The 26325-nt window shown below is 42.0% G+C and overlaps 1 protein-coding gene across 1 annotated transcript in view; it reads right to left on the bottom strand.

Annotated features, from left to right (window-relative positions):
* Nucleotides 1–26325, bottom strand: part of LOC104262903 (protoheme IX farnesyltransferase, mitochondrial) — a 108384-nt gene that overhangs the window by 23172 nt on the left and 58887 nt on the right. The window contains exon 5 of the mRNA XM_059828110.1: nucleotides 11351–11421. Within this exon, the coding sequence (XP_059684093.1) occupies nucleotides 11351–11421 (71 nt within the window). The remainder of the gene's footprint in view (nucleotides 1–11350; nucleotides 11422–26325) is intronic.

Consider the following 26325-nt stretch of genomic DNA (forward strand, 5'->3'; position numbering starts at 1 on the left):
GATGACTTTTCTAAAATGATTCTCATTTTTTTGCAAAAGACATTCCATTACACTCCGGAAGAGTCCTGCAAATAGGCTGGGGATGTACCTGACAGAAAAAAACATCCACACTCAGATTTGAGATTTTAAATCAAAGTGGTTACATGATGACCCCTAGTTAGTATAGTTTTGAGGCAGTGTATCTTTTTTTTAAGGACTCAAAGCATGACTGACAAAATAATTTTGTATCCAACTACAACTTTCAATTACAGATTGGATTAGTCTCAAGGAGAGGTACTTCTTCCCAATTAAAAGGAAAAAATAGCTTTAACATTGGCAGAATAGACACCTGTGTTTCTTTCATGTAGATCTGGTTCAGCGTCAGAAGCTTTGGCAAACACAAGCAACCCGCGCTCTCACTTTCGATATCATCCTCCACAGGTACATTGCGACTGAACATTATGAAAAGCCCAAGAACCTGCTGATTGAGGCTTAATCTTGCAAAGTACCAGAATTATATTAAACTGAACAATACCCATCAATGAGCTAAAATGGTACTATTTTAAGGGAAAAAATGTAAAGAAAGATTTTAATAGATATTCATTTATTCTCTCTCAGTCATGCAAGAAAGTTCATGACTCATGACAAGGGATGAAGGATGATGTATTTTAAAACTAAAACGTGAAACTAAATTACACTTTTAATTGGGAATTCAATTTTTCCCCATCAACTTCAAATATCAGAATGCACGCTTGCCTATCATTTACCACTGAAGAGTGACAAGATGTCCTTTAGGAGCTGCAAATGAATGGGGAGCTTTGTCAAGTCTTTTTTTTTTTTTTTTTCCCCTTAATGAATTATTTAACTTTGTCTTCACAGGTTAAGAAGCAGTATCTACACTCTGGTACCATCTGGTATCTCATCCCCAAAAATGTGTCACCGTGGTAGATTAGGCTCTACATGCACTACAAGTATTGAATTTTATATCAAATCCCCTTTAACGGGATATAACACTACCACAATTTTTAAGATTGCCAGCACACACTTGCTGCAATTCTGTCTGCTTATGTTTTTGTAACTGGCTTTTTGTGATTTGGTTCCTGGTAGTAACTATGACAAAGATGTTGATAATCTCAGATTGGACAGTGCTTTTCCCCAGATGCAAAAAAAAAGAGTGTGGAAAATAGTGGAAAAGTTCTAAAACCAACTTGTAACACAAAATCTGAGCTGAGGAGGAACTCTGTGTTAAGAGGAGGTATGAAACTTGTGGCTGCTCCCAAAAAGCCTAATGAGCTGGGTTAATGGGTAGCATTTAAGCACACTTACATCAGGAGTTTGACACAATAGCATTGTGTCTCCAGATAAAGAGTTTACAGACCTAAACCTCAGATAAACCTCTTGAAAATGCAAATCTCTGCGAAAGGAATCACCCCTAACACCTTCCCTTTGTCCGCAGGGCTCAGCCAGGCCCACCAGCACCAACCTGGATGTGGTTTTGAATGACATCTGGACCATCAGCAGGGAATCGGGGCAGGATTCAATGAGTGATGTCTAAATCTCCCAAGGAATGTCATACAGTGAGAATGTGGCATATATGGAGCTCAGCATCGGATAAACACATATAGCTGGCTGAGTCTCGTCATGGAGTTGCCCTCTCGAGTTTTGGCACTAAATTACCAACCCAGCTCTGGCTTTGCTATCTAATATACTTGTTCAGAAGTGTACTTAGTGTAAATAAATACAGACTAGGATAAAATATCCTGTGTCTGTGTCAATTCATTTCTCTCCCAATGAAGAAACAACCCATGCATGGAGCCCGAGCCGCCCTGTCATGGCTGTGTATCGCTATTGTATAAAAGCGTAATCGACACTGTATTTTAACTAAATTGGAGGCAATTAGTTCCCCTCGCTCCTCAAGAATCCGAGCTGCAGATGTTCTGTCTCCCCTGCCAGAGTGAGGGACCTTAAAACTATCATAAACAAACACGGCTAATTTAAAAGAATCATTTCATCTTGAAAGGGACACATCTCTCTTTTTTATGCTTGCGTAAATCAAAATTGGCTCGATCGATTTTGCTGAAAGTTTCCACAAAGACGTGACGTGTACGCCAAGACGAGACAAGAGGGATTTCAACTCAGCCAAAAAAAGAGAACGCCGGAGTCCCACCCTCAGCATGCAGCTTTCTCCTAAACATATCCTGCTCTCATTTTTACCAGTCTAACTCCACGCAAATGATGCCAGGATCTGGTCTTCTATTGTTCACAGGTTCAAGAGTCTGCCTGGAGGACCGAGACCAAAGAAACCACAGGTTTGGGATGAGATAGCTCAGCAAACCCTGGGGAGACTTGCAGTTTACAAATACCAGACAGAAATAAAACTTTTTATGCTGCCCTTTGTTATTAAGCAGAAGCTCCAAGTGGGCCTCGTCACTTCACTTGATGTAAAAAATTAAAAATTAAAAGGACCCATACTTACAAAATGTTTATGCTCTTATTAAATTTGCTCTACACACCAGCATGCTAATCATAACAACTCCAAGCAACCCTGCACATAACAATTCCAAGCAACCCTGCAGAGCGTTAGCACGCTCCTTGTTCTATGGCTTTGTTAGGTAGGAGTGAAAGGGTGAATAATAATATTCACAGCTTCCCTGCAGTCACAAAAATGTAAATATTTTTTTAAAGTGCTTACAAGACAAACCTACAGTAAATTTGAAAAATGTCCCCCATAATATTTAAACTAAATCCTCCTCTTTAACCTAACAAACCTAACCTTACAACAGGGCAGTTAAGTGATCCATTCATTTTATTTCAAAATCTCAGTTCTCTCTTCATTTAAGAACCGGAGACCAGCTGACAAACAGGATGGATAATATGGTCTCTCCAGAAACATTTTTCTGTGACTGAGAGTGATTAAATCTAACACATGCTTCTGCTGAGCCCTCAGCCAACGTTTGGAAAGCAGTGGGTAAGGAAGTCTCAGGCCAGTTCTCAATCTCATTAAGATGGAGAAAACTGAAGTTCTAGAGTATTTATCAACCTGTTCTTCAAAAAAAAGAGAAAAAAGATAGTCCAGCCATTCTCAGTACAGGATCACTGACTCTAAATACATTTCCAGGAGCAACGAAAACAAAGGAAATAAGTTATTCACTCCAGCCACAGCCAGCAGGACAAGAAGCAATGGTCTGCAGCGGTGGGAGGATCAGGCTCTAGACACCATGAAGCGGAAGAGCAATCGAGCAGACGAGTCTGTTAAATAGCAATTTAAGTCAGATCCTTCCGGCCTATCTGCAGATTCCTCCGCAACGTTGCAAGCATGCATTTGATACTCATATCATTTTAACACACTCTAGCATGCCCTTAATTAGTTGCTATGTTTCACCCGAGTGTGAAGCGGGTGAGGATGGTTGTATTTTGGGATTTCTGCATTACTATTTTGGTAGTTTATCTACAGTTAGCATCTGGAGTTCTATCTTACAAAAGTTTAGTGGGAAAAAACCAAAAAACCCCTTTGTATACCATCAAAGTGCATGAACACAACGTAATTTTTGTCACACACGGGCAGCAATATGAGTCGCTGTGGCTCACGCTCCTTTACAGCATGGTTTATAATGTAATACTCCTTATGATTCTATGTCCCTAGCAAAAAAATTAAATAAAACATATCAAAGAGGTTCTCCACATATCTCAACCTCAGGAATGCAGCTTTTCTAGTCATAAAGACTGAAGAGCAAGCATCTGTGTTAGCGCAGCTAATTAAAGTGTAAGAAAAACCCCTTTTATATCTGACTTGCGAAGTTGGTAACAGGTAAGTTATAACTTGTATAAGACATGATAACCTCTGTCCTTCAACGAAAGAAATGCGCCTCTAACATAACTTACTGTAAACAGATCTCAGGGTATAGCAGAGCTTCTAATCAGAGGCAGCTCCGTAATGGACTTGTTGAGTGGTGACACTTCCTACAACACTTGGCGCACGTTGAATAATGGTGCTGTTGTGGTTAAACCAGATAAGGTTCAACACTAATACAGGGAACAAAGTGTGGGGATTTTGACTGCACTAAGCCAAAATTTACAAACATGAACCTGAAATGTTTGACAGACATGGGAAGAAGAGCCACCAGGAGAACGGTGCGTTAAGTTGGGGAAAGGATTCTCGGCTTCGAGCTTTATTTTTGCCTGTTTGTGCAGCGTAAGAAGGAAAACTCACTTTAACGTCACCTTTGAAGAAAATGACTCATCACTCGTCAGTTAAAAAAAAAGAAGTCAAGGGCTACAACTAACGTCCAAGAGGCCTGTTCATATCGGACACAAAGATGGAAGGATTAGTGTACAATAGCTCGGCTCCCTCCAGCTCACGGGGCTCTACCCCCTGGCGAGGAGCTGACATGAGAGGATCAGACAACTCCATTAGGAGCCCGTATCACTTCTCCGCAGCCTTCCCCACAAGCAGATGGAGCAGCTATTTAGCCAAATGCACCGTGACTCCTGGTTTATACATGAGCATCTGGGATGTTTCCCAACGTGGGGCGATGTACAATGTACTCTGATTTATCAACTGTCCCACGTGCAATTAAAGATTCGGATAAATAACTTGGCGGTAAAGGTCCCTTGGCTGAACTGAAAAGCAGCAAGGCGTGAGGGGTCAAGTGTTTCCGCAGGATTTATATTTACCAAACAGAGCTGCCTGCAAAGGAATGTCTCCGTTGAGCTGCGGCAGAATTAGGTCCGGGCAGGAGGAGTGAGCTGAAGGCGCTAGCTGGATAGCTAGCAATTTCTTCGTTTCAACTGAAACGAATTTGAATGTAATGTTAGAGTTATTAAAACAACCCTCTTTATTGCCCTAAGAAACAAAATATATATGTAGTTAGAGCTATATAATTTCCTGCTAATACACATTTTGATCTGAGGATAATGTGCAGTATCACCATTTTCCTGTGAATTCTACAAAAGGGCTCTAATACCTTAGAACCATTTAATCAACATCCTATGCAGGCAGTGAATAGATAATTGAAATATAAGTACTGTCATCCATATCCCCTTTGGGAAAGTGACACAGTAAGCATTATATCATTCCATTAGTCCCTCCTTTGATGTGGGTTTTATTCTCATTAAACTATGTTTTAGCCTCAAGGTTTCTTCCCCCCCACCTCTCTATGACGTGGCCATGCCAGGAAAAAAATAAAAAATATCCCGCTGTTCAAAAGGCAAGGGCTACATTTTTACAAGCAATTGTACATGTCAAAAATATAAAGCTGCCTTTTTAATTTCTTGTTTACCAAATACAGTCGATGACAGCTTCTGGAAAACACAGGGTGGGAAAAAAAAAGGAAGCCAGGAGGGTGGTGGTGGGGAAGGAATGCATTTACTTGTTTTCAAATCATAAAGCCTGAATACAAGCAGGATAAAAAAATGCTTGAAAAGGCTGCCGTGGTGGTGTCTGCTTTGAATTGTGCCCTGTTTAAACAAGAGGAAAGCCTCCCACCGAAAAAAGAAACATTTTTATCATTCAAAAAGATCTCAGGGCAGTCCCTTTAAAATGAGGTATTTTCTAAACAAAATATTGGAATGTTTCCCTGCAGGGAATGAGCATCTGATCTCTTGAAAATGATTATTCTTGAAGAACTGTAGATTTATGGAGGTTTTGTTTTATTTGTTTTAACTTAAGTAGAATGAAACCTGTCTGAAATGACCACCCAAGGGAGCAGACCAGTCAGCTAAGTAGAGGCTGATCTTTAAATGGGAACCAAAGTTGTACTGAAACCCTTGGGGAGGTTTTAAACTGCTGGCTTAAAACAGGGCTGGCGAAACGCTTAATGCAGGTTTCAGCATAAGCTGAGGACATGGATTTCCTCTCACTTACATCAGTGTAGCTCCATTAACATCAGTAGAAACGTTCCTGATTTACATTCATGTTAGCAAGCAAAGAATCAAGCTAATTACACAGCGTTATCAACAGTGATTACTGGAGGATTTTTTTTTTTTTAAATGCACACGCATTTTTTCAGCATGGACTGGTTTTGTTACACTTTCTAGTAGCAGGTCTACTACAGGCAACTGAGCGGAAAACTCAGCTTTACGTAGAACTAGTCTTGAGTGGCAATGTGTTTTTTAATAAATAGGGGAAGTCTGACATGTTGCAATTTTCTATCAGTTTATGAATGTCCAACTTATACATTTGCAGTTATAACTACAATTCATAAATACAAGCCATCAGTGAGGAATATTGCTAGCTTAGGAGCTCTTTTTGGGTTGATTCTTCAAGAGTTTGGCTTATAGTTTAAACCGACCAAAGCCAACGCTCCACTCAGAAATGTCAAGCAGTAGGAAAAGCGTTACTGTCTCCATTAATGGCTGAACCCATCAACCATGGCCATAAGAAGTGGGAAGCTCATATACAGAACACAGCTCCTTGTGCATTGCTAAGTGAGGAGGTTAATGGGTTTCTAGGAAAAAATATTTACCAAACAACACAAGGATTTATTTCTTTGGAAGCATCCAAGGCTTTATCTGTGCTGTGCCTTCTTCTGCCAAGTTAGTAGACTTACACTTCTTAAATGCGCAAGGAAAAGCAAGCTCGAGAGCGCAAATACTCTGCGTAAGGAGAATGCAATTAAATTCCACAGCATATTTTTCCCATATTGAGGGCTTTTAAGACAAGACTGGATAAAGCCTGGAGCAACCTGGTCTGCCCTCCGAGCTGACCCTGCTGTGAGCAGGAGATTGGAGTAGAGCTCTCCCGAGGTCCCTTCCAGCCTGAACCATCCTCTGCTGCTGCGGGCGCAATGCTTCACGGCCCCGGTGACCCGAAACCTGGAGGTAAAGCGAGGGAGAAATCCCAGCCCCGCTCCCAGGCGGACACTGCAGCCCCTGCTAAGAGCAAAGCCAAAGGACTTGGTACAGAAAACAGTTGCAAGTTGCAAAATACTGCGGGAGCAGAACTAAAAGGTGTCTACACGGTCATGAATTAGTTATTTAGAACATGCTGTTTGATGACTTATTTTTTTTAAGATGAAAAAGTATTCCTGTACAACTATTAAGTTTTTTATGAGCGCTTAGCACAGCAGATCCTGCAGTACTGTAAGTTCATAAAAACAGCCGCATTTTAACAAGAGTGTGTGCAGTTTTGTGTAGAAGGGCAATCAAAACCGTCACTTTGTACAATATAATGGAGCAGGACACTTGTCATCCTCGAGGCTAAGCTCACTCAGCTACTGCAGCTAATACTAGAGATTTATTTAAATTAATCTGCAGGAAAATTAAATCCATTACCTTAAAAAGCAAGGGAATAAATCATACCCAACAGGAAACCAGGAAAAGCTGCTGCCATTTCAGTCGAATCTAAGGTTGTGTGAGCACATGAAATTTCTCCTCGTCAATGACATAAAAACAATTCAAAGCAGGACAAATAATATCAGCTGTTGTTATAATGCAAAACGCAAATATGCTCATTGAGTTTAACACTGCAGCCGAAGTACAAAGAACATCTCAAGCTGTTTGTATTTCCAAACAAGACTTGAGGGGTCAGAGGAGGGAGGAGGACATGTGGGCAGGCTGGAATGATGGATGGCGTTTAGTGGCATGCTGTGTTTGGGTCTACTCTTGTTATTTTTGCAACAGGATGTCTCTGATTACTCTCTGAATAGAGAATAAGGATGGTTACGTCTCATTGCTCAAAGGGAACATTTTTTTCTGAGCCTTACAAATTAAATAGGACATTGTAAAGCAAGCAGTCAATGAACTATCAGGTGCTGTTTGTCACAAATCTAGCAACAGTGTCAGAAGATGCCCTGGGGGCATCAGCAGCAGGTTTGGGGCTGGCAAATAAGGTATACCGTGCTCTTGTCCTATGTACAGCAGAGCCCAGCTCTGCAGAATCCTTCTGTGTCATTGCCTGTACAGTTTGGTGCAGCCCAAATGATATAAAATAAATACAGCAGGGGCACACTGAGCCTCTAAATAACTATTTCAGCCATCAAGTTGATGCAACGTGGAGAGGACTTCACAAAGGATTTGCTCTTCCAAATCCCATCCTTCCAGATATCTTCACAGAACTGGCTTCTGGCTCACAGGGTGCTGCCTGGAGCGATGGTCAGGCTAAAGCTGCCTGACTTAAACACTGCTTGTCACCGGTACGATAATGCCACTCTGTCCCCAGCCAGACCTCAGAGGCCATGAGGACGTTCACACTCCACAGTGCAGCCCTGGCCATGGAGCATTTCTCTGAAAGCTACTGAGGTTCCTCGCTGATATCAAAGGAAACTGCAAGTCCTGGCAACTTGTAGAAAAGGCTCAGATGCGGGGACTTGGGAACGACATGAATGTGTATGCAGGGAACTGAACACACAAAAGTGTTGCCAACATAGCGGGGTTTGTGTTGTTTTCTCAAAGTGAAGGCTTCAGGCAGAAAGGACGGGGAGAAATGTTGGAAGCAAAGTCAGTAAGAACTGACAGCTGATCTTAAACCTAAATTGTGGGTGTTGGTCTCTTCTCCCAAGTGACAAGTGATAGGACAAGAGGAAATGGCCTCAAGTTGCACCAGGGGATATCAGGCTGGATATTAGGAAAAATTTCTTTACGGAAAGAGTGGTGAAGCACTGGACCAGGCTGCCCAGGGAGGTGGTGGAGTCACCATCACTGGAGGTGTTCAAGGAACGTGTGGACGAGGCACTGCAGGACATGGTTTAGTGGGCATGGTGGGGTTGGGTTGATGGTTGGACTTGATGATCTTACAGGTTTTTTCCAATCTTAATGATTCTGTGATTCTGTAAACTTGGGGCTGAAGCTGCAAATGGAGGCCACAAAGTGAAACACAGAGGAGTAATTTCTCTACAACAGCGTGACATTTGCTAATGAGCCAGCTCCATGAATTAGCTTATCTAAAAATAGAGATGCCGGCTCATCCAGGGACTGGATGACTCAGTAGCACCAAGGACCTCTCACCGGGGGTTACCAGCTTGATTCTGGCCCAAGCTCAAAGCATCTAACAATTGTCTTCATGATGCCACAACCTCTATAAAAAATGTCCCTGGTCTCAATGCAGTTTCTCAGTGAGCAGAAGTTCACATCAAAGCCACCTTTGAAAGCCTTTCCAAGGAGCCAACACGATGGAGAGTTAACAACCTGCTCGCTCTTCAAAAGGGATCTCAAGCTCAGGACTGGACCGTACAAAAACTGGTATGACCCTGCTACCCCTACTGACCAGTTCTGTAAGAAGGCCTATGAGAAATAAATAAAAAGGAAAGAAAAAAAGAAGGGAAATCACAATATAGTTACAAACAGCGCAAATGAAGACGGAGCATAAAATGATGCCTCGTTTGCACTGGGTATGACAGATGTTTTAACACAGCAGAATTAAAAAAGCAGCAAACATTTCATGATACAAAGCAGCTAAAGAGAAGAAAATGTCAAAATTCAAATGTCAGACAAATTTTGGGCAAGAACTCTGTACATACCCCAAGCTCTCTGGATTCCTTCCCAGACCCAAGACACCAGCCTCTTACATACAATTTATCCATCTCTGCCTTGTCTGTTTTTGACTAGTTTTAGCATAACCATTTAAGGGGTTTATTTAATCAGCCAGGAAAGAAAGAGTTCAAGGAACACCAGGGAATATGTGGCAAACTATAACAAGGTTAGATCACTTGCACTGGATTATTCTCCTCTGGCACACCGCAGAAGAAATAACCCCAGTCAAGGTCTGCATGTTCAACGGTCTACAGGGAACGAGACCGGCGTTATTCAAGGTACGTGACACTTTAAGGAACTTTAAATTAGCTGTTGACAGTCAGGTAGATAGATTGCGGAGTGATTACACGAAGTCCCCAACATTACTATTTTGTGGTGAAAGCAAATATGAAGGGGGGGAGTAAGAAAATCCGTTAAATACAGTTTTGCCAATCTGTGGTGCATTCAGAAGACAGTGAAGTTCGTTTAAGGACACTGGAAACTTTTAAAACAAATGGCTTTCTCTGAATCAAAAGTTGACAGAAAGTTTCCTAGATATATTTGTGACTCCAGAAACACTTCAAGTCATGCGAGCAGACTATGATAAAAAAAATAATTAAAAAAATGCCCCCATCATCTTTCTTGCTAGCAAGTGTTCCTTCTTCCAGGGCTAAGGGACCACGTGCACGTGGAGCAGAAGCGCAGCTCCCCTGAACTGCACGATTTTGGCTGACTGACTGTATGTACGACAGATGCCCGCACTGCAGTGGTCTCTAAAATGTTTTTAAATAAAATTAACTCAACTCAGGAATCTGTAATTAGCACCATCTTCGAGAACAAATCGGAACAAGTTTATTGAAGCGCTCTAACTATTTACAATGAGAGTGAATTTACCCCCGAGGTTGACTTTACTATTTTGTCTCAATTTTCTTGTAATTTCATCCATCACATTTTTTTCAGTCCTCCAAAGGTGAGGGATAAAACACAGAAATAAATAGGACCAACTGTTCGCAGAAGCCTAAGGGAAAACATAATTTTGTTATAAATAATCCTTGGCACAAATCGTGGAAATGCAATACTAAAATTGTTTGTTGAATCATTTATGAATTGGGCCTTCAGTTTTAGTTTGCAAATAAGTTAGAGGTTTTTTTGTTGATGTTCTTTTTCGCTTTGCTTTTTTAGCTGGAAAACAGCCTTTGAGAAACTGAACTGATATATAATCCAGAAAACAGACTGAATGAAGGATTTTTTTTTTTTTTTTTTTTTTAAGGGAACCCCTATGCTAATACAGGGCTTTTTTGGGGGGGATGAGGGATTTACTTATGGATGATGATAAACTAAATGACGACAAAATTTTGGTTTATTTCCGTAAGATGCCACCATTGTGAGTCTTCACCCCAGCTTTATGCTAAACACGCAGAAAAGGCAAAGACAACATGGTGCCTTACAAAAACCACTAAGAAAAATGAGTTGCAGATACCTCAGCCGGGAGATTCAAATGAATGTTCGTGATCTAACAGATAAATGCGACTACTACAAACAATATAGACTTTTGTCTTTGTTCTTAGATGTGAAATTTTGAAGATTTGTTGTTACGAACTAACGCAAAAGTTCAGTGGAACATAACTGCATCCTACCACGCTGTGCATGTAGTCGTCACACGTGAAGAAATACATGACATGAGTGGAAATTCTGCCGGCTTGAGAAATTCAGCATTTTAGAGGACAGCTGATTACCCAAACTCCTCACATGAAAGTTATAAACATGAAGAAATATTGAAGAAGAGAGAGGTGCATTTCTTTCGTAAGTCTTTTGTCTGAAATCGCTATTTTTTGTCATCTGAAGAGAGAGAGAAGCTTGGCGATAGATAAAAGCAAGGTGAAGACTCATTCTCATTAGCCGGAGCAGGTGTGCATTGCCTTACCTGATCTGTCCTCGCACCAGTGGTCTGTTTTTTGTCCTGTTCATATTTGAGTCAAACGGAACCTCAAAGTACTGTAATAAAAAAAAAAAAAAGAAAAAAAAGGAAGAATCAAAATGAAAGGATGCCGGAAAGCATGCCATGCGTGGAATGTACTGTCTGCATCTGCAGGTGCTTTAATCTCTATTTTTGAAGGTTCAGAAATACAACGAAAATAGCAAACGTCTTTTACGAAGCTTTGATAGTCTGCATTAATGCTTTTGGCATCCCCTTAGAAAGAAACTCACCTGGAGGACAAAAACAGTTTGCGCAAGTCCCCAAAAGTTAATCATTTGAAGTAGAGTTTGAGTCCGAATTCTGTTCTCGACAGGTTTGACACAGCTTTTCTCCATACTCAATTACATATACACATACATACAGCCCTGCCCCCAGTTTTACATAATACAAACAGCCCTTGCAAATGTTGTGCTTCTGGTATTTAAAAGACAAACACTAAACTTTTTTTCAAGATCATCTAACTTCTGAGAACCTATAACCCACCCCAAAATCAATCAACTCTTGTAAAACGCTACCGAAACTGCACTGAGCATCTAGTTCCAGCAGCAGGGAACGAGCACACCATATGGTGTTATTTAATGTCACAACCCAATTTGACTTTAAACACCGCCTATGGGAAAATTCAGGCGGCTCTATCTTCACGCGAGCAATTCCTGCAGGCTTTTGTATGGTGCGTTTTATAAAGAATGTTACTGGAAAAGCTGAATGCACTTTGCCATATAGCAAATTGTAAAGCCATTTAGTTTTACGTGTGCAAAATAATAACAAAAATAACAAGCATATATTTATTTCTAAAAAGCATAGTATGTATTTATAGAAAGAATATTTTCTACTGACGTTATGTCTGAGGTTTTGGGGTAGGATCCCAGTTATGGTGAATATGTAGGAAAAGTACCATAACAAATCATAATTTCAAACAATCAGACTGACAGCGAGCTCAGCATAGTCAAACTGCAGACAGATTTAAGGTGACTATGTGATAAATGCCTGTATGATAAAATCTATGTTATTCCAGCAAGCTGATGCAACCTTTTACACAACAAAAGACAGATAAAATTAACAAACATCTTCATTTCGACAGTGCCACATTACTGGCCTTGCTACTGAGCTGGGCTGCATTCCCAGGGGATGCCAGCGGCCAGGGACATCGGGAGCAGCAGGGACCCCACCAGAGCCCTGCAGGTGCACATCAGGGGAAAGACGCTTCGTTTACAAGCACACAGAGATTACAGGAACCACCTTCCCCATCTTATTACTTTGAAGTAATGACTATATAACTATTTGTGAACCTCTGCTGTCGCTCCTATGTATCGCAAGGGCGGCAGGGATGGGATACCCATGGATCATCCTGCCTAACATGGCCCACGATATTCTCCACTCGCGGTGACATCTTTAACCACAGGTCAAATCATCTTCCCAACAGTTTTAACCATTCCCAGGAAAGAGGTTATGAGAAAAACCTGCATGCATACGAGTGAGAGCGAGTGCGTGCCCGTGCTCAAGCCCACATGCTGAAGTTACCCTGCTTAAATAAAACTTGCTGACAGTATGTTCTAAAGCCAAGGAATTTGGCAGAGGGCATCATCTTCGTGTTCTGCCATGCTTGTGAAACTGCCCAAACCTGGGAAAGAACGAGACTCAGACGGGTGGCAGGGAAGAGAGGGGAGAAGCTCGGGGAAGCAGCAGCGTCGGCAAGGGGGGCTGTGGCTGGGGGACCCCAAACCTGCACTCCCCCCTGCCAGCCAGCAGCTGTGAACCCCCCCGGAAAAGCGTCTGCCTCGTCCCTCTCGAGTGGCTGGCCAAGACAAATTAACGGATAATGACTGTTGTTAACTCGGCGGAAGCCTGGGCTGCATATTAAAGTTCTCAGTTTGTCCATGATGGATCCAAAAACTACCACGGTTCTGCAGGGGAGGAATCCTGCATTTGTCGGTTTGTGTTAAAGGCTGCAGATTAAGTGCTCAAGAGTTAAGAAGTATAAAAGCCTGGGAATTGTAATCACCAACGCAGCTCTTAATTACTACTTCACATCCAATTCACTAAAATTTCTTGCCTCCATCTGTGCGGTGGAGCTGGCTGGGGCTGCACAGCCTGTAGACGGTTTGCTGTCGTTAAGCCTCCGTCCAGAGCACCCGACCCACTCCCAGTGCCTACCGACTCTCAAAGCCTTCCGATTTTAATATCGCTATTCCTGAAGGAAACTCAGGCCACTCGGCCAAGAGTTACTCACACGAAAGAGGAAGGGACTTCGGGAAGAAAAAGGGTTTATAGGTCTTTCACTTTGTCAAAGCATTCTGGTACAGTACTAGGCAACTCATTTATTTATCACAGAATCACTAAGATTGGAAAAGACCTGCAAGATCATCAAGTCCAACCATCAACCCAACACCACCATGCCCACTAAACCATGTCCCAAGTGTGACTTCCTTAAAATTATTTTTCAAGGTTACCTAAGTGTTTTCAAGTTAGGTAGGCAACCGAAATATTTCCAAGCAACTAAAAATCATGTAGCATCCTTCCTATTTTGCAGAGAAAACAAACATGAAATTAGCTGCCTACCCCAATTTTAAGCTCAGTGAAAAAAACCAGGAAAACCTGTACTTACTTCAGTCTGAGCAAGAAGCATGCTTATATCACAAAATCACTAAGGTTGGAAAAGACCTGTAAGATCATCAAGTCCAACCATCAACCCAACCCCACCATGCCCACTAAACCATGTCCCACAGTGCCACGTCCACACGTTCCTTGAACACCTCCAGTGATGGTGACTCCACCACCTCCCTGGGCAGCCTGGTCCAGTGCTTCACCACTCTCTCAGTAAAGAAATTTTTCCTAATATCCAGCCTGAACCTCCCTTGGTGCAACTTGAGGCCATTTCCTCTTGTCCTGTCACTCGTCACTTGGGAGAAGAGACCAACACCCACCTCACCACAACCCCCTTTCAGGTAGTTGTAGAGAGTGATGAGTTCTCCCCTCAGCCTCCTCTTCTCCAGACTGAACAACACCAGCTCCCTCAGCCGCTCCTCATAAGACTTGTGCTCCAGACCCCTCACCAGCTCCGTCGCCGTTCTCTGGACACGCTCCAGCACCTCAATGTCCTTCTTGGAGTGAGGGGCCCAAAACTGAACACAGTATTTGAGGTGCGGCCCCACCAGTGCCGAGTACAGGCAGCGAATCGGTTATTTCTCATCCTCTGTTTGTTACGCCTGATCTGCAGCGGCAACCGTCGCTCCCAGCTACAACCGAAGCTGGTGGAGACCCTGGTTCAGAAGAAAAGCAGAGGGGAGCCTGTGGGGCAGGTACAAGCCCCAACGCACGGAGCCCCACAGCTCACTTCAGAGAGATGGGCGGGATCTGCACGGCTACAACGGTGCCCTCCGAGTGCGGGATGCTTCACAAAGAACCTCTATAGGAAAGCGCAACGAGTACCTTCGGAGAAGGGAAAACAGCCCGTTCGGATCCGAAAGCAGTGATTGCTTCTGACAGCTCAGCATTTTGCTAATGGTTTGTTGCACTGTTACATTTCAGAGACAATTATGTTAAATGAAGAAAAAATGTCATTTGACATCGGACTGGTAGAGCAATACAAGGGAAAAAATCTATACAGCTACAGTATTTTCTCCCAAAAATATTGTGAGCTACGCTCAGTTTTGCTTTGTTTTTAAAAACACAATTTCCCCTTTATTTCTATTTGCAAACTCTGACTGCTGTGAGCTTAATTCTAGTTTAAACTTGTGCACGTGAGGAGATTCTAGCTCACGTGAGAGTATTGAAGCTTACAGATAAAGGTATTCTGTGTGCGACAGATGAAACCAAAATAACGCACAGGTTTTAAACTCAGTGTGTCTCAAAGATAAAACGACTGAAATGAAGAACAGTTGGACACTCAACACTTTTGAAGGAATTTAAACTTGAGTTATCAGTAAAACCCGACAATACCATGATCAGTGTATGAAATATTTCCATATATTTAATATTGTAGTTAACCCCCAAATAGAAATTAAATTTTGACCAAGAAACTTCTCTGCTGAGTTAAGTAGTCAAAAAATGTCAGTCTCGGTTGTATACAGACACGGCTGCTCCTGAAATTAAGATTACTGCATGACTTAAGTCTGAATTTTTTCGCTTTTTTAAATCTGACAATCTGAATAATCCGTTACTGTCAACTGTACGCACGAAACTACATATCCGATTGAACCACAGTTAAGAAAAATCCTTTTATTTGCAATGCCCCAGATTTTTTCACTGAGCTAGTTGCTATTACATGTCAGCAAGATGCCATTTATCAAAGTTTTCCCATTTTGCTCCCAGATGTTCAGAAAAATTCTCTCTCCACTTGAAATTATTTTCCCCTCATATTCTAGAAAAAAAATGAAAAAAATGTGCATCTCAAATATCATTCCATAGGAATGAAAGAGTGAACTCAAACATATTATCTCATGCCAGGCCAGCACAGTACAGCCTGTTTTAGCAAACAGTAAATTCAGTAAGATGAATCCTGAATAAATAAATATTTTAGAAGCACTCAAGAGGCTTTTTCCTCAGGAAGTCTGAATGCATCGGTTCAGCTGGAAGAGGCAGAATATTATCTGCCCTAGGTATTTGGGAAGCTGGCCATCAAAAGGACAGACAGAGGGTTAAATCTACAGCATCTAAAAATCCCTGAGTGACAAAACTTGGCAACGGCTTTCAAGACCCTAACCTAAATTTTAATCTGTATGCATGAACATTTAAAAAAATGATGATGGAAAAAAATAAATCAGGCCAGCTAGTACTTTGTGGTTTATTTCTCTGGCAGGCTCATCAGACTCTTTGTGTAGATCTCATCAAGTTAATATACAGTAATTATATCTTAAACATCTAACAATTCTTAGATTAGCTGTCACGTTGCTGCTTACAGCTATTTAGACTCATGGGGTTTTTTCCTTCAGCTTCTTCTTGCTGCTTTCCACTTGGTTTTTAAGTGTAACGTTAAAAATTGTTTTATTTCTTCAAGCTACCTCCTGGGAACAGCAGTGAATGCAGAGGCTAGCTCATCATTCAGACTTCCTGGGGGACACATAGATTAATAATTTTATTTGGATTAAGCTGAGATTCCCATAACATCACCTTGCAGATGCAGACGGCATTACGCTACGCTGGCACTTGGAGGACTACCGTGATACCCGTGCCTTTACAGGACGGCCTCATGCTCTTTCCGTACCATCAGTTAAACACCGACACCGCCTATGAAGTTTTCAAAGACAGTGGCCTGATTCTTTGCAGTTAATTAAGCCAGCGGAGCGGGCGGAAAGCCCTGAGCACATGCTGCGTTTGCCATCCGTGGTCATTCCTGCGGGAGAGATTTTAATGACTGAATTATGACAGTTCAATACCTTTATTCCTGTTCACACGAAAACGTAAATAGAGTGCATTAAGAGGAACAACACGTCATATAGTTTATCAAAAGGATCACCCACGCTTAGGCTAGTAAACATCTCTCGTATACCGCTTTGGATTTAGAGCGTAGCAAGCACCAGCCTGGCCCCCGTCCAGGGCCAGCTCTAATCTGTGCCACATGGTGGAAACAGCAGCGGCTGAAATAGGCAACCGGTCTTCCATGTATTGACATAACATTTTACTCTAACGCTAAACACGTATTTACATCAGAACCGATAATCCCATGAGTCTGAAGACGGAGCGGAACCCTGCTATTAGAAGACAATTTAATTCAAGGCAACTCTGAGGTCTTCCCATCGCAAAACCATCCCTGCAACTGAGCAGGCTTCCACGTGCTCTTCGGCAGCAGAATTGCCCTCTGGATGTATTTCTTTCTCTCTGAAGTCTCTCTGAAGGGCAGTTCAGGTGCATCTATGGCACTAACGAGTGAATGAGAAGATGAGGTTATTGCCAAAGAGAAGTCACCTCCTCCTGCACTGAAGTGCTGTTGGTCTCCAAAATCCCCCGTGTCTTGTACCGCAGTGGGGAGATGGAGATGAGCTACGGCGATGGGTGCGGGTGGCAGCCGAAGCCTCTTCTCAGCTAAAATCTCTTGCTACAGACCCAAGCAAACCTTTTTAATACAATGCAAATAACGACCAGTACAACTGGACTCCCCACTTCAGCCCTTCACTGAATGTCTACAGCCAGAGGTGAAACTGTAAATACTGGTCTTGTCGAATCAGATGCTTCTGGGGTTCTCCAATTTCCCCTGTGCTACCGTAAGCTTTGTTCCTCTTCGGTTTTCTCTGGTATTGCCAACGAGCAAGCAGTTAACATGTTGGAAACCAAAAAGGTGCCTCAATCAGGGAGGAGCTGGTGGACCAAAATCAGGTGGAGAGTGAGGCGGAGAGTCTGGATACCTGGACAACAGCCTGAGGTTTCCTGGGAAGATGACATCCAGAAAGCCATTCCTCACAACTGGCCACGCGGCCTCCAAATTCACCAGGTTTTAGCCCTAGCCTTTCACGTAAAGTCTCCTGAGTTTCTCCCGCGCTCAAAGGGAAGTTGCTGTAAGCAGCACTGGAAACCCACCAGACCACGAAGAGCTGAGCTCCTTCCTTAGTGAACGTTCTTCCCCTCCGTATTACCTAATTATTTCTACTCCTCATGTTTTCAGTGATTTATCTTACATTGTGATAAAGTAATACATAATTACATAAAAGGGGAAGAAAAACATAACATATAATTTATGGTAAATAAGATCAAAGTCAAGATTATTATTATAGGTTTTCTTCTGGTTTCCCTTCAATCACTTTTATAGGAAACCAACAAAGAATAATAAAAGTATATTACAAAGGTCTTTTTATTCAATTGTACACAGACGTGACTACAAAAAAAGGGAAGAGAAGGATTTTCAAAAGCACTCCTGTACTGATCTAACACTGTTCTCACTGAAGTCAATGGCAGTTTGACTTCAATGAGAGCAGAGACAGACCAACACTGAGTGATTCTGAAAATCCCGCCCTAATTGTACAAACAAGGGAAGGCTTTGGAGATTGCTGGCTTGGAGATTGTATATTTGAGAATCATAAAGGGCACACAGCACCTGTTTGTCTTCAAGATATGAAAATAAAGCAAGGCAAATATTTTAAGGATTAGAAATGGCTTTTTTTCTTTTTTTTTTTTTTTTTAAAGGCAGTATCTGAAAACCCTCTGGCTCTGCAGTTCCCAGTCTAGCTATAGATCTGCTTTAATATTTTCCATTTCAAAGACGACTCTAATTAAAAACGAGATTGATGCAAGCCTGAACAATGTTACCTACAGATCGAGAAGGGCAGCTAAACCCCAAACTGTCATGTCCCAGTGAACCTGAGAATGGCCTGCTAGGTAAAGCAGCTGCCACAGTGCAATTTATTCTTTTTTTTTTTTTTAAAAGCTTCCACTAAAGACACATTCTTCTTGTTAGCCAGTGTTTAGAAGTCCATTGCTGTGTACAGGGAAGAGAACAGGAGGTAACCGCAAAGAAAATGTTGATCCCTGTCACTTCAGAAGCATATTTTCAGGATGGAGAATGAAGACTCTCAGACTTCAATTAGCGCTGATTTGTCCCCTCAGATTAACAACCTGCCGTGTAGGCTCTGCTTTTAAGCGCTCAGGAGGTGACATGTTGCTATTTCCTTGACCGCTTACAAGTGTGTGACTTTCTAAGGATTCCCAGAGACATCCACTGCCCCTGAAACTGGTATTTTTATTTTAGGTTTTTCATTTAACTTAGTATTTAAGTGCCCTTAGCTGGCAGCAGTGCCCGGAGCCCTTGGCACGCTGCTCCGTATTTGTTTTCAGCTCACCCAAATCCTTTCAGTGGGTCTGACCAACAAAACAAGCGGTCATTAAACTCTTGCAGCTTAGCGGCCTCTTCATCAGCACTTTGGTCAAACAATATCCTTTGGTGATATCAGAAGTACCATTACAAGGACCTTGAGGAGCGCATGACCGTGTTAACACTCAGGAGTGTCAAAGTGACATGGCCCAAACACCACAGAATCACAGAATCATTAAGGTTGGAAAAGACCTGTAAGATCATCAAGTCCAACCATCAACCCAACCCCACCATGCCCATTAAACCATGTCCTGCAGTGCCACGTCTACACGTTCCTTGAACGCCTCCAGTGATGGTGACTCCACCACCTCCCTGGGCAGCCTGGTCCAAATCTTCACCACTCTCTCCATAAAGACATTTTTCCTAATATCCAGCCTAAACCTCCCCTGGTGCAACTTGAGGCCATTTCCTCTTGTCCTGTCACTCATCACTTGGGAGAAGAGATCAACACCCACCTCACCACAACCCCCTGTCAGGTAATTGTACGTACAGAGCGACAAGGTCTCCCCTCAGCCTCCTCTTCTCCACACCAGAGTGCCACGTTACTGCCACTCCATCCGCAGAGTCCCGTCACGATGACGAGGGGTCGGAACGGAGGCGAGGATGACAGATGCATCCCGAAACACGACTCTTGTAATTGCTGAAGCCCAGCCGGTGAGGATGCACTTGTGGCATTCACCTGGGTAAAAGCAGTGAGGGTGGAAGGAAAGACCCTGGGTATGCATGCGTGTGTCCGAGCATGCTAGAGTAAGCAAGGAATTAACGAAGTAGGAAAAGATAATTAAGGACTACATGTGGTCTTCAGTTGTATAAATCACTTCAAATGAAATAATGGGGCATTTGCACCTAATTACTTTATCTACTTTACTCCTACATACAATATTTTTCTTGTCTTCACCTTTGAATCAAATTTGCTAGCACCAATGCATAAAAAAACCCCTTGTTCCATCTCATTTTTTCAATGCACATGATGTCTAAGACTTGAAATGGGAGAAAAAAATGTAAATCTCCTTTTTGGTAAACAGGAAACAGGTTGGGTGACCACCGCTCATCCCATTAAAATCATATTTTGCTAAGAAGATACTGTATCAAAAAATGATAATAATAATAAAAATAAAACCAGGCCTTTATTTTATAAACTGTTCAATCTTGAAAACTGCTGACATCGAGAGCCACCTAAATCACGTATCCCCAAGGCCTCGTGGAGGTCAGCGACAGCTTTGGGGGAAATGCAAGCTGGATACCGCAGACAGGCTTTCACCTTACGAGATCCACCTTGGAGAAATAGCTTTCACGGGAAGAAACATTGGTTTCTGGCCAGCTGCCAAAGACTTCTAATAATATTAAATATTTACCACCACCAAGTCCTTTTTATTCAGCACACAATTAATGCATCCACAAACAAAGCTCCTTACTCCAGGCCTTCCTCCAGCCCCACTTCCAGGAGGGCACTTGCCCATCACCACATTTGGGCTCCTTGAAGCAAAGGGAGCAAAGCGCAGGATGTACTGCACTGAATGCCTTCCCATCCTTTTCCTTTGGACACGGACTTTGTCACTATTGGGCTCTTCCTCTTCATCTTAAAATGAAAAATAATAAAAAAATGTGTTTCAGGTCTGAGCCCTCTTGGTTGGATGAACACCTTGCGCCCTTCCCTTGAGTTGACCCAACTGCACCCACAGAACAACCTGATCTGGCCAAAAAACCCCCTAATTTTCCTCTGGATCTCTTCATGTTTTGATCTGTGTTACTGGACCAGGTCACCCTGGACATGAAACCAGGAGAGGGAAAGGGTGAAGCTGGTGCATTGCGTACCCCAAGCCAGAAGTAGCAACACAATGGCGTGTCTCCCGTTTAGGGGTTAAACTGTTCTCTCTATCCAGGCTCATGGAGCTAAGGCAAGGAAGCACCATTCATCTCTAAGCATTGCGTTGCTCTGGAATAATAAGGGAAAACTTAACCTACCCACAGACACTTCAACAACCGGACTCTGATCACCCCAAATCCATCACCTACCCATGAGGGATTTTTGTAAGTTTTTAACGACGAATTATAAGTAGATGTCAGATGCAGAGGTACATACTTTCTGCTCTTCAGGAACTATTTTATTTCTATATGTTTTAGGAACAATTATTAGAGCTGAAGAAACCCACCACCTTTTTATGGCTACCAAAATACACTCAGAATCGCTCCGCAAAGCCATTTTCTCGAAGAGATTCCTTTGCATTAAATCATATTTGTCACGACGCCAGCATGCCATGAGTGCAACGTGTAATTTTAAAAACAAACAAAACTTCAAATAACAATCTCTTCGCTGAAGATGGGAATTGCACAAGGTCAGTATCTGGTTTAAGTTACTATATGTCCTAAAATACACAAGGCCAGGTCCTCTGGACGCAGTGCAGCTGCTTTGAGCAATACTGCAGATAAAATCCGATACTGAAGATGGCTTAGACAAATTCCTGTGGTGGAATAAAGTTGTTACTTGGGAACTCTTGGGGAAGTATTTCTGCTGCCCAATGCAAGTGCCTAAGTCAAGCAGGAGAGATCCAGAGTCAACCGGGAGACGTGCGTCTCCTCCAGATGGCAAGGGAGAGCAAATAGAGGCAGGAGCTTGTCTAATTGAGATGGAAAGCCTTTATTTCTCTCTAGTAACTACAGAGGGATCCTGAGCTCCCGGCTTTAGCCCGGGCAGTTGTAAAAGGGGCAGGTAACAAGACAGCCCTCTAGACTATCCCTATCAGCTGCTTTTCAGTCCCCTGCGACTACTGGAGAGAGCTAGAAAATAAAGCAGCCTTGCCGCTGCTCTATCCTTGCCCAGGAGATTAGAGCAAGGGAAGTGGAAAGGTGAGATTTAAATCACTTCCACACGTCTCCTGGCTCCAACCCATATGTCCAGGATCCAGGTCATTTTAATCAGCTTTTTATAATTTGTCATTCAAATGATAAGAATACTAATCCACCACAATGTGCTTCCTGCCAGGCACCCGAATATTAATCCATAAACTGTTCTCTTCTATCACACGTAGATGTGTTCGGTTTAACTGCTTACGGCTGACACGTCCTGTTAGCAATGCTTTTTTTTCTTACAAGACAGACAGAAGCAGCACCGTACATAAAGCAGCAGGCTTGCCTGCTTTTGGCCATGAAAGGGTTATTTATGTAGTTCCATACACATAAATTACTTATTCAAAACACCTTTCAGTTTTGGAAATAAATTAACTTTTTCACTTGAAATTACTGGCACCTGTGAAACATAATTTGCTTCGGTCCATCTGTATTTGGCAAAAGGAAAACCTACAGCTCCTTCTGTCCAAAATATTAAAAAAACCCAAACCAAACCAAAACCCAACCCCAAAAAAACACAAGGAATGAAATCTGGGATCACCGTCATACAGCCAATAAAAAAGCCTAAATGTGAACAAGGGTGTAAAGTGGCATCAGCGTTTACTGACATGCCTCAGAAACACGGTACAGTAACACTGCCCAACTGTCGCAGAACTGATCTGCTGGACTTACCCGCAGCTCAAACCTCTTAATGTTAATAAAATAATTCCTCAAGAGTTACCCCTTTAAAGTACCTAAAAAGTTGATATCAGGCAGAGTTTCAAGGCACATTTTTACATCTGGTACATTTAGGGAATCTAGCGGGTCTATAGGAGAGAGTCTACGACTATCCCCTTTACAATAAAATTTAAAAACAACTTTTTCCTGTTGTTCAGATGTCTGAAAAAAGCGCAAGAAATCTCTGCGGGGGATTTCATGATTTACACTTCACTGGCAGGAGAACAGCCTCACTGCTTCACGCCACCACGCGCTCTCAGTGCCAAAAGGAGTCTAGTTTCTTCTATTCTGAAGAGCTTTAAATGTTAAGAGATAGTATCAAAGGCACTTTGATGAGTGCAATGTTGTAACTTTGCTTGCATGACACCGGTTTTATTTTTTAAAAAAGCTTGGCAATAAAGCAAATTAAGAGAAATCACTCTCCTCTCTCCCATCTGTACAGAACTTAACAGAAAGCTATCAATATCCTAACAATATATATTTTTTTCTTATTAATTTTACAGACCACAGAGGAAAGCCCTATCTCTGCCAAGGGATGTAATAGCCAAAAAACCTCCCAAAAGCCTACAGCTAAACATGAAGACGCACTTCTGTGAACGGTGGGTTTCCACCAAGGGTCCTCAGGCTGCACAGAAGAGGTTTGTTAAAGACGATCAAGAAAAGCAAGCTGTATGTACGATGTGGCGGGCCAGATCTCTGACATTTTCAAGGCATTCTCCCCTCCTTCTAAAGCTATCGCAGCTCTGCTGATCAAAAGTCAGGGAAGAGTTGCTCACCAAACTGTATGAAGTTTCTGGTCAAGCCTAAGGATTTTACCCATAGTAAGTTAGTTTTGGTAAGGGCTCTCTCTTCTTAAAAACATGATTTTATGCAGAATGTGTAGATCTGCCAAATAAAGTAACGAGGTACACTATAATAACAGATAGCCAAGGTATATTTAATCACTTAGCACCAGCTTTGCAGGTAAAATCCAGTAACTATCTACTTTTTTTCTTTTTTAAAAGCACAATCCACAATCCGGGACCATTAGCTGCAGATGGCCATCATTATGCTCTTCTGCTAAGATCTGGATGACAAACCTATATGCCGAGAAGTCAAGTTACAAAGACATCTCAAACCAGTAATTAGGTCTCACCTTTCCTTCCCCTTCGTTAAGAATGAAAGTGAAGCACGAGTCTCACGATGACCCATTAGAAAGCACAAACACCCAAACCTGTTGCAGGGGCATCACATCATCCATCTTTCTAAAGCTGTCAAGAAATGTTTGTCATTCCAGTACTGCCTGCATCTCCCAAATGCTAAGATAACACACCCATCAATCTCAGCTAGAGTTAAAAGAGGAGTTGAAAAATAAATAGTTCTGAGTCATGTTACTAAGCGGGATTCCACACACTATTAATTTTAGCTTGGAAACCAATTAAGACACCAAATCAGCATTACCTCCCCCCCCTTTTTAAGGTATAATGACCTATTCGCTTGCTTAAATTTATTTATTTTGTGACAATGATGCTTTCAAATGCTTTAGAAGTTTAAACAACATTAATATTAGTCCTGGCTTCTGGCAACAAGAAAGATTTTGCCAAAAGGAAGTCAAAGATATGCCCAAGACAGCATGATTCTCTTTATTTTAGTAGGTCATTCTTAAAATAAAAGAACAATAATAAGAAACATAATGGCATATAAGCAAAACTTGTCCTAAGCACCGCATGAGCATCAATATGCCAGAATAAATTGGTGCTTTCCACTCAAAACCTGGGGCAGCCTTCATCCCCTTCAACCCAACTGCAGCTTCTTTCTCATGAGTGCCACCAGCTCCGGCAGCACTTCTCTACGTCAAAGCAGTAATCGAGTGATGTGAGTGTGCAAAACTGCACAATCCTTCTATAAAAAGGTTACTGGAGCACAAACTCACTGCCCACCCGAAGGGCTCAACGCTCCCGCCCGGCTCCTGGAGCTCATGCGATGGATATTACCTCTACCCAGCAGTGAACTTGCAGGAGCTTTTTAATATTGACACGGAAATGCCACTCTTGTCAGATTTGTCTTCCAGGTGCCTCAAATGTCACCTTTGTTTGCTAAGTGCTAGTCCAATATGAAGTTTTCTGAGTTATCTATGGGGAAAAAAAAAAATAATCAACCCTGCACCTCAGTGCCCTGATTTCCCCTGGGTGCCGGCATCCATCTGAGAGCTTTTGGGGGGACTATTTCAAACTTCTTTCTGTCTGTGCCAGCACAGGCATCTGGAAGCTTTGACGCAATAGGCCTGACCAAAGCTGGAGAGTTGGGACTAGTGCTGTATTCAACCACAAAGAAAAAAGAGAAAATCATCTGGATTCAACAGGAGAGTTGACTGAGGGTCTTCGTGCGAGGGGTTAAAGCCAGACTCTGAGTCATTGGAGTTTTTGGCATTGTGTTCATTTTCCATGGAACTCAATCCAGAAAGATGAAAAGTCTTCCTGTGATAATGGAAGTGCACTACAGTATCCAGTCTTGGATCAAAACCTGAACGTCTTTATTCAGGAAAGTAGGAATGTATCAGGAGAAGACCGAAGACTGGAAGTCCAGTGTCAAGGTCCCACTGATTAGAGCAGGTTATCATTGCTGGCAAGTGTATGATAAACCAAAGAATTTAATTTGCTTGTCCCAGAGCCCAGATTGGTATATGATGCCACCTGCACCAGCTTATCTATGGACAAGCATAAAAATTAAAAAATAAAAAGCTATCCTCTCAAGAAAGGATTGCAAAATCAAATCAGTCGCTGTCATGGAAACTCTTGAAATAATTAAAAAAAACCCCAACGCATTATGAACTGGAACTAAAATGAACATTGTAGTATTTCTATGACAAAAAAATAATCTGCTGAAACATCTACTTTTGGACCAGATTTCAAATTCTTCAGTGAGGAAAGTGTGTGTATATACCTGAGAAACACGAACTTTGCAATTCCTATAACAAACTTGCAACAAAAAGTTCTTATTCCAAAACAAAAGTACCCATAAAAGACATTCCTGAGGAAAAAAACCTCTGCTTTAAAATTCACATCCTACTAAAATTCAAATGAATTTCCCTAGGTAGGCAAGTCCTTAAATGTATACCTCCGTTTAATTACGCTGCAGTTCCTGTGTAGACAAGTCCCAAGATGCTCTTGCATGATAATCATTAAATATGAAGTGGTGAAATGAATTGCAACATTTAGTAATGCTTCTTATGTACTAAGATTTATGGAGGAAGTATGAAATAAAACTAAAAAAGCACACTGTTACCATGTCTGCACGTTGTACTGAAAAAAAAAAAATAGAGGCAGATATGAAAATAGCCATTGAAAATTATGAATAGCTGGGCACAGGCATCCTACCGAAACCGCTGCTGCAGAAGGTAATGCTCAGCCCACCTACTTTTTTAATCCAAGTAATAGGAGTATTAAAATTAGAAAGAAATCTAATTACCTTTTACAAGTCATTTAAACACCAAACACATCATGAAAATAATTGGCAGAATTGGGCTATTTAGTAAATACAATTTTCTGCTCAGCTCTACACTTCAGCGCTCGTTTAA

The sequence above is a fragment of the Gavia stellata genome, chromosome 22 (genome assembly GCF_030936135.1).
Source record: "Gavia stellata isolate bGavSte3 chromosome 22, bGavSte3.hap2, whole genome shotgun sequence".
Classification (NCBI taxonomy): Eukaryota; Metazoa; Chordata; class Aves; order Gaviiformes; family Gaviidae; genus Gavia; species Gavia stellata.